This window comes from Pempheris klunzingeri, chromosome 8, assembly GCF_042242105.1.
Source record: "Pempheris klunzingeri isolate RE-2024b chromosome 8, fPemKlu1.hap1, whole genome shotgun sequence".
NCBI classification, from domain to species: Eukaryota; Metazoa; Chordata; class Actinopteri; order Acropomatiformes; family Pempheridae; genus Pempheris; species Pempheris klunzingeri.
Genome location: NC_092019.1, coordinates 7,020,583 through 7,029,200, shown reverse-complemented (window position 1 = coordinate 7,029,200; position 8,618 = coordinate 7,020,583). Strand labels below are relative to the sequence as shown.

Below are 8,618 nucleotides of genomic sequence, written 5' to 3'. Positions count from 1 at the left end.
TAGAAATATTTTATGTATGGGCAAAAGAGCACTGATTTTCTGTCCCTGCAGTTGTGCTGTTTTCTCCACACAATGAACTATTTTACATGTTGAAAATATCTCACAGGAAAAGATAATTACTGCCTTGAAATCTGTGTTTCCCACTGCAGGACAATAATGCAGATTAGTTGTGCTCTGCTCTTCACCATTAATATGTCTCCGCATTAAGATGTAAATGGTCATTTGTGAGCTAGTTATTATTGGGTGAATGCAGGTGGTTCCCACCCTTACATTTCCTGTTGAATCTTGTAAGAATTCTCCCAGCTAACCACGCCAAGTTTGAAGCACCACATGTCTATTTTTAGCACATCAGAAACTGAATTTACTTTTAAAGTGGACAGGGCTGTCAGCTAGAGGGCAAAACCAGAAAAACAGCCAATTTAATGTGGACACCCAATTTAGAGTTTTGGAATGGGGGTCTCTTGGTTACAGAGAGAAATCACTGAGGTATCATTGGCCTTTTAGTCTTAGGATTATACATCCTCAGTGCCGACTCTCCTGCATGCGACATGCTCCTCTTTCCAAGTTTTAGCAGAGAGAATAATTGTGTGACTTCACATGAAACAAAGTTAAGAACCTCATGCTTTGCTCATGAAAAACACCACCTCTGTAGCACATTGTATGCTTTATGGTTAATCAGTTTAAAAGAAAAACCTTCAGATGAGGATCCCTGAGGATTGTTGCTTGGGAGGGCAGCACTTCTCCTCTAGCTGTCCAGCTGCCTCAGGCTGCTACAGCCAAGATAACTGCGGTAATAGGCTGGGACCATGTCAGTGGTGGAGGGGGAGGCCGAGCAGATAAGGAGTGTCTGAAGAGCTCAGAGTGGGAGAGAAATTCTTTATACATCTTGTTGCACTGAGACCCTTCACTTTCACCCTGAAGGCACATCTGCTTGAGCATGTCCAATAAACATCGAATGTAAAAACACATCGTATTGTGTTGTGAACTGAGGAAACACTCATCAGGAGCAGTAAAAACCGTCTATCTTTTCACTCTCTCCTCATTGTGCTGGCCAACTGTCAGGAGAGAGGCAGGTAATTAACCAAGGCTCTGCTCACATACACACACAGACAGGTTTTCTCTCGGTCATGTAGACCTGCACTGAAATAGAAGGCCATGGAGCCAGGATCAGGTAGAGCATCAATCAGCCTGTCATGAGGTGATGCAAGGGGAGGCATTTCCCTCTTGAACATGGGAGGAAGCCCTACGAAATCCCACTCTCACACAGACGGGGAGTAATTCTTGGTCAGATTCTATTATTTGAGCATGAAATGTAAAGTCCTGGGCAGCCTCTTGCATTACTTATAAAAAGCTTCTCATCGTGTTACTTTTTCTTAAAAGGTTTTCAGACTTTACAGGGTTCACCTGCAAGGAGAACCTGTCAGTTGTGGCCAAATGTGACCCTACTGTATTTTTGGGGAAATTAAATGAAAAAGAAGCAATTAAACTTGCAAGCAACCAGAAGTCAGTAAAGCAATTAATTAAACAGAGCAACTGAGCAGAACTGGAGTGGTAGTCATGTCACAGGGTATTTCATAATGAGGCAAAAAAAAAAGTCCTGGACCTTTTATATTTGAGAGTTTTTGAAGAGTTGTGTATAGTCAAAGTTGTGACTTATTAACCATGTGCAACAAGAATTCAGATTTCTTGATTTTTACATTTCTCTTCTCATTTTCAGTCCCCAATCTGATTAAAAATGTTGCAGTGCAATATTGTTTTCATTAGCATTTAACACCAAGGTTAGATTCCTTCAATTACCTGTGCAAAACAGTGAGGTGCTATAACTTCTGTCTGCATTGACAGGCTTGTACTGTTTTTCACAGTAATTATTTCTATAACAGTGATTAAAGCTAAATCCGTTTGTGATAACCGCCTTTCAGCCCTGCAGAAACAGTGGAAAACTTTCTGAAAACCTCAAAAAAGTGAGGCAGGACTTAATACAACAAGACAAACAAGGTGTTTGGTTCAAAAAATCTAACTGTCAAGGAAGTAGAAAATCATTGCTTGCAAATGATGATGAAAGTTAAATCCTAGACATCAATGTGTGATACTTTGCCCTTTGGCATGGTGTTAAAGAGAGATCAAAAGTAGCGGCACATTCACACAGTTCACTTATAGCTTGCTTACAGTATTTACCAAGTGCCGGACAAAAATGTTTCCTTATTTCTATGCCAGACAGTTCTCTTGTAGTTTATGATTTCAGCAATGCTTAACAACATAAAAAGGATGTTGTGCTGGTGAATGGCCTGAAGTTCACAGGGAGGAGAAGGGAACAGGAGTGACTTCTTTCCCCACCTCCTACAAACTATAGACAGTTTCATTCACTCAATTAACACCAGATCCACGCATCTGAAGGCTGAAATCTTTTATCCGGTTAAAACGTAACTAGGTAAGCCAACAAGGAAATCTATCATAAAATGATAGTGTAAAACTAGATAAAATGTCAGTTTCTGACGTAGCTTCCAGACAGACAAAAAAAGTTTGTATTTGTGTGCCTGGAAGGAACTCAGGGCCATTTGGGGCTTTGCTACAAAGCTGTGATGTTAATGGAGTGCTCCTGACTGACCTCAGTTGAGCTTGAATATTTTAAGCAGTTCAGTCTGTTGCTGGTTCAAATTGTGTCATTCAGTTCAGGATAAAACTGTAGAAACACCATTCAGAACTGCACCAGAATCATTATGACAAATATATTTCAACCTGGATGAGATGGCACAGGTGAGCTCGATGAATGCGAAGCTAATTTGGTTAAGTGAAATTACCGTCCGACCCAGGTAATCCGAAAATATGGTATGTGCCTGAATGATTCTGCTGCGATACTCGTTGAAAATAAGCAGTAGTGACATGTAGCTAAAGATAGAAAACCATTTCTAACGTGAAAAAGTGTTTATATAAGACAGAAGGCTGACCCTTGTTGGCAGCAGTCTTAGGGGGACAAACAAATGCTGACCTTGAGATGTCACCTCCTTTAATAATCATGAGAGCATGAAAAGGCAAATATCAGCTGGGTGCACAGACCTTAAAAAAGGTGCTGTGTGGCACACAGGTCACAGGTGATTTTGTTATAACAGATGCATCCATCCATCATCTATATCACTTATCTTTAAGGGTCACAGGGGAGCTGGAGCGAATGGCTGGCTGAGAGGCGGGGTACGCCCTCGGCTGGTCGCCAGTCAATCGCAGGACTGACACACAGAGACGGACAAGCATTCACACTCACACCTACAGGCAATTTAGTGTCACCAATTAGCCTAACCTGTATGTCTTTGGACTGTGGGAGGAAGCCACGGTACCCGCAGAGAACCCACGCAAGCACAGAGAGAACATTTAAACTCCACACAGAAAATCGCTGAAAACCTGGAACCTTCCTGCTGTGAGGCAGCTGTGCTAACCACCGCACCACTGTGCTGCTCAGGATCCGTTAATCTTTTGAAAATCCAGCAATTCTCTCATCTGTAGAATCGCTGACCAATGTTTTCACACATGAGCTATCACTATCCCTTTTAGCTTCCACTTGTTCTCTGGGCAGTTCTTCCCCTTTTTCTCTTCACTGATCCTGCCCCAGTATCAGCCATGACAAAAAAATATCACACCAGAAATTGATTTTTGCGAAGAAAGATCTCCTCCTGCTTCCTATTAATTGGCTAACATAAACTTTGCCTGGGAAAATGCAAACATAGGCTCTTCTGGTCTGCACGCCATTAATCATTTAATCTGATTTTGCAATAAATTGGACCTGAAGAATCCTCTTGCTGATGGCCTTATTCTCTTATGTAGGTCATATAGAGGCATCGGTATTGAATTGAGACTGTTTCATAACCAATTACAAGCTCCTTGTAGCTGTTTTATAATTCAACAGAATGCTTGTTTGTTGTTTCGACCAGATTGACATTTCGGCAGCTGACAGCTTGATGCCGTTCTGATCCAGATGTTGATTAAATCCAAAGGGAAAACCTACTGCCTTGTAATTATACACTTCTTATATCAATTTGGACCATAGCTGTGAATGTTGGGAATACAAGAAGATTTGGCAGCTTTGTTAGATGGAGGACTTCTAGCTGTCAGAATCTTTGCATACGTTCAAAGTCTTACTGGATGTGACGGCGACAGTAAGTCTCTTCACTCTAATTCACCACTCTATTCACCTGCGGACTGTGTGTATTTAATTTCCATATTTCTTGAAAAGCAAGTTGACAGTGTTGGGTCCTTCCTTGTTGATTGGTTGCTCTGTGTTTGATCCAAGGTTTCTAATCTCAAAGTCTGCAATCTATGCCACTGAACTTCATTCATATCATCGGTTCTGCACCTTTCCTTGTAACCCACATTAATGCTCTCTATATGTTAAACTCAGGTGTGAAGTATTTTCCTAATATTTTTCAGAATAGGCATTCACAAAACACATAACGTTCTTCTAGAGTATTGACTTATTTTTTTGACTTTTTGCTTATTTTATGCCTAAAAAGACACATCACAGCATGTTGTACCAGCTTTAGAAACATGTAAATGTGTGAGGTACTAATTGTATGATAAATATTTTAGGACAACACAAACTCAACCCAACAAGAACAGCCTCATATTGTCCAAAATGGATCCTACAGACTTGCACAGACACGCACACGTATATATGTGCAAACATGTTGCCTGTCATGACAATTATGGTTTTTACTGCACATTTGTGTGAATCACGTAGATCCAAGGAGTTTTTTAAAATGGAGAAGTATCCTATTTGTAGTACTAGATTTCTATGGGCCAAAGGGAACATTAACTTTGTCAAAGCAAGATATTTTCTTCTCGTTGTATTCTTAAAATGCTCCAACAGTCTCCATTTGGCTATTAAAATCACTAAAATATACCCCTGGATCACTTTCCCTGATTTTAGTGTCTACCTTGTCACCTTTTCCACTACTCTAGAGTTTGTAGGTAAGCATGTGCACACCCATAGGCTCCTAATGGCTAACACCACTGATGTTCATCAGGTGGTTTATTGCGATGAAGGGCTCCTCCAGAACATTAGAGGGTGTTATTCTTTCTTTCAACTTGAGCGTGTTCTCCAGTGTGTCTCCCACAAGTGGTTGGACAGCTTGTGGGGCAGTCTGGTGGTGGTGCCGCTAAAATACACACGACTGACTGCCCACCTGAAGTGAAAATATGTTAAATTCTTTAAATTGAAGCAATCACACGTTTAGTTAAATATTTAATTGTACTGTTTTTTGTACATTTTTGATCAAAATGACATATGAATTAAACACACTGGGCTGGTGACAAACCCAGTTATTAAGAATAAGAATAAGACTGACTTTATTTATCCCAGAGTCGGTCTTATTCTTATTCTTATTCTTAATAACTGGGTTTGTCACCAGCCCAGTGTGTTTAATTCATATGTCATTTAATTATTAGTTATTTCTTGGATAAAAAGTAAAAGATACAGAAGATACCAACAGGAACTGATAGCCAGAGTGTTAATCTGTGATTTTGGAAAACTAACATGATCTCATAACGGGAGTTAAGAGGTCAAAGTCTGCTACAGAACTGACTTTGATTAAATGTGTTAACCAACACTGCCTCTGCGTGGTGTAACACAGTATTGCGTTTCATGAAGGGGTAGGAACCTTTGTGCTGAACAATGTTTCTTGTCGGAATGTGATATGTAACGGATATGTAAAGCCGAAACGCAGACAAATGTAGCACAGATTTGAAGCTAAATCGCTGTAAAATGCAAAGTGAACTAATAGTTTAGCTCGTAGCGGCCGTCGGACTTTCTGGTGTTTGTTTTAAAAATGTCTGCTGTGTTTTCAGCGCCAGTCGACGTGACTTCATCCTAACTTTTTCATGTGTGCCACTGAGTAAAACTGAAGAGAAGGACCTCTTTTTGTTTCATCCTAACTAGTGTGTGAGTAAATATAGATAACTTCAGAATTGGCCAGTAAAGCCCAGTTAATTGTTGATTTGGAAAACAAAGATTTCATGGTAAACACGGTTTGCTTAGAGAGGTTCAGCAAGTTTAACGTTAAAGTTAGCTAGGAACGTTACAGCGTTAGCAAATGCTAATCCACGATACGTTGTATGTTATACTTTGCTTGGCTGCTTAACTTTCCATTTTATTTACATGTTGTTGTTTTTTTGTCTTCGTGTAGTTAAAAACTATGAGTAAAGAGTCCAGAATGAGGGCAACAATAAACCAGAAGCTGACGGAGATGGGGGAACGAGAGAGGTGAGACACAACACCACAGCCAGCTTGTCTTAGCAATTTACTGAACAATGCTAACTAGTTTTTAAAGCAGGTGATAATAATGCAACTAACTGCACAAAGCCACCGGTTTTATAGTTAAATATATTGTATGCTACTTACTATTTGGTGTCTGTCTTCAGATCCATTTTCCTCTGTTCTTCATCAAAAGTTGGTTAAAGATAATCAATGGTGTAATCAGGGTGAAGCCAGCTCTTATTAATGTGTTTGTACATTATGTACATATGCTTCTTCTTGACAGGCTGAAGGAGCTACTGAGGGCCAAGCTCACTGAGTGTGGATGGAAGGACCAGATGAAAGCTCACTGCAAAGGTGAAAGTTACAGTGCTCATGCTAAAATACTATAATAGTGTAGATTGAGTCATTGATTAGCTGCTTTGATTGTCAAAGATCTGAGAGATTCAAGATGTAGAACACACGTGTTTTTAAAAAATCAAAGAACAGACTTTGACTTGTCACGGTGAGGAAAGTTACAGGTGTTACTAACAACATTAACAATCTGTTCTCTTCAAATGTACCAGTAAGTCGTGACAGTGTGACAGTGAGCCACCGTCCGCAATACCAGGACCTTTTTCAGCCACTGTTCATTTTGTTATTCAAACCTCCTTCATACATCAACATGACTTCTGTGAATGTGCCGTGTGTACGATTGTAAATTGAAATGAAATTAATAGCACAACTGTTGTGTACACTCAGTTGCCAGTTTAGTAGGTACACTCAGCTAACCCTCATTGATATAAATGGGATGGTTAAAATAATAGAAACACTTGCCAGGAAAACATTATCCAGTTCAACAGCAACACAAACTGCATTCTCCGAAATGACCAAAGCAGTTTAATCTACACCTCTGTAAAACAGTTAAACAGAAACTAAACATTATAACCTTCTTAAGGGCAGATTTATTGTGGGGTTGCTGCATCAGTTTTAGCGAGGTGTACCTCATAAACTGGCAGCTGAGTGCATATCCTCACTCTGTTCTGCTATTGAAGCATGAATGAGCTCTACACCTGATGTGAGCAGAATAAATTAAATTCTAACTAAACCCTCAGAGCTTTAAGAGTGGAGACATAATAAAGTGCAAACGTTTATGACTGTTGGATCTAAAGTGCAACGGTTTTGCTATGGAGCTCCTGTTATGCACAAGTTGCTTGAAGCAATTTTTATTCCTTTATTTATTTTTATTTATTTATTGCTTGCAGAAGTAATCAAAGAAAAGGGCTTGGAGCATGTCACTGTGGAGGACCTGGTGGTAGAGATCACTCCTAAAGGAAGAGGTATCTTAACATGTTTATTTGGAAGAACTCATTATGTAACACATGCAGTATAAAACAACTGTTCTCCTCACACACATTTCGGAAACAATCCACCCAAAAGACCTCACATCACAGTTAAATACATGTTAGTTAAGTTGTCACAGTTTGTTTCGTGCACAGTTGAATTAAACACGGACGCTTGGGCTTTGATGAAACTCCCTTAAAGACAGACAGAGCCTTGCTACCACTTTCCATCCACCACAGAGGACACAGAGATGCCAGTTACTTCACCGACTGCAGCCTCAGTAGGAGGTGGTGCAGTCACGAGATGTTATGGATGTGGGTGTGCGCAGAAACACAGACCACCACTTGCAATATACTGTACCAGTGTTAAAAACACGAGTCCTAGTCATGGATGTTTCTCTCTCTTGCAGCTTTGGTGCCAGACAGTGTCAAGAAAGAGCTTCTCCACAGAATAAGAGCCTTCTTAGCTCAGCATGCCACATAATTTAGATTTTTACCATTTCCTCATACCACTTGCCTATATACTATATCCAAATATCATCATGTAGGATCTTTTTAATGAATTAATTTACTTGAATTTTAAAGTATTTTTTTGTCATTATGTTGAGATCTCAGCGACATACTGACTCACTTGGCTGTTAGTCGTGTTTTTACTAATTCTCTGACTGCGGTCGTCACATATTTGTAAATGCACTTACCTTGCAGTTGTCCTTTGTGTGAGATATGCCATTTAAATAAAGTGTTTGATTTATTGGACAAACAATATATTCCAGTGATGATATATCTGAATACAAGTTTTTAATGTCCTGACTTCATTCTCTTCATTAAAACATTTGTAACAGTTCTTGTTATTAATCAACCTTTTATTGAGATTTGAGGGAGTATTGGGTGGATGCATACATTGCTGTTATGATGCAACCCATTAAGTAAATACCCACAGACAATATTAATGCCAATAACTTTAACTACTTTAACTACTTTAAAGTAGTTAACAGTGATATTAATCAGTTAATATGATTATTAAAGAAAGATTTATTCGTTGTCTGCGATAGGTATGT

The 8,618-nt window shown here is 39.5% G+C and overlaps 1 protein-coding gene across 2 annotated transcripts; it reads left to right on the top strand.

Annotated features, from left to right (window-relative positions):
* The first annotated feature begins 5,693 nt into the window (after window positions 1-5,693).
* Window positions 5,694-8,340, top strand: eny2 (ENY2 transcription and export complex 2 subunit). 2 transcript variants are annotated; one of them, XM_070835756.1, is made up of 5 exons: window positions 5,694-5,926; window positions 6,171-6,247; window positions 6,525-6,595; window positions 7,483-7,557; window positions 7,971-8,338. In XM_070835756.1, the coding sequence occupies exons 2-5, from the start codon at window positions 6,180-6,182 to the stop codon at window positions 8,042-8,044; spliced, it is 288 nt and encodes a 95-aa protein (XP_070691857.1). In that variant the 5' UTR covers window positions 5,694-5,926; window positions 6,171-6,179; the 3' UTR covers window positions 8,045-8,338. The 2 variants fall into 2 exon arrangements, with proteins under 2 accessions (XP_070691857.1, XP_070691858.1); XM_070835757.1 differs by lacking the exon at window positions 5,694-5,926 and having other exon boundaries at window positions 7,971-8,340.
* Window positions 8,341-8,618: the final 278 nt, after the last annotated feature.

What these genes read in the sequence shown, in the direction of transcription:
- eny2 (XM_070835757.1), top strand. Translation starts at nt 6,180, where the DNA reads ATGAGTAAAGAGTCCAGAATGAGGGCAACAATAAACCAGAAGCTGACG. An exon ending in GAGATGGGGGAACGAGAGAG is followed by an intron (nt 6,248 to 6,524) that starts GTGAGACACAAC and finishes TCTTCTTGACAG; the next exon opens with GCTGAAGGAGCTACTGAGGG. An exon ending in GATCACTCCTAAAGGAAGAG is followed by an intron (nt 7,558 to 7,970) that starts GTATCTTAACAT and finishes TCTCTCTTGCAG; the next exon opens with CTTTGGTGCCAGACAGTGTC.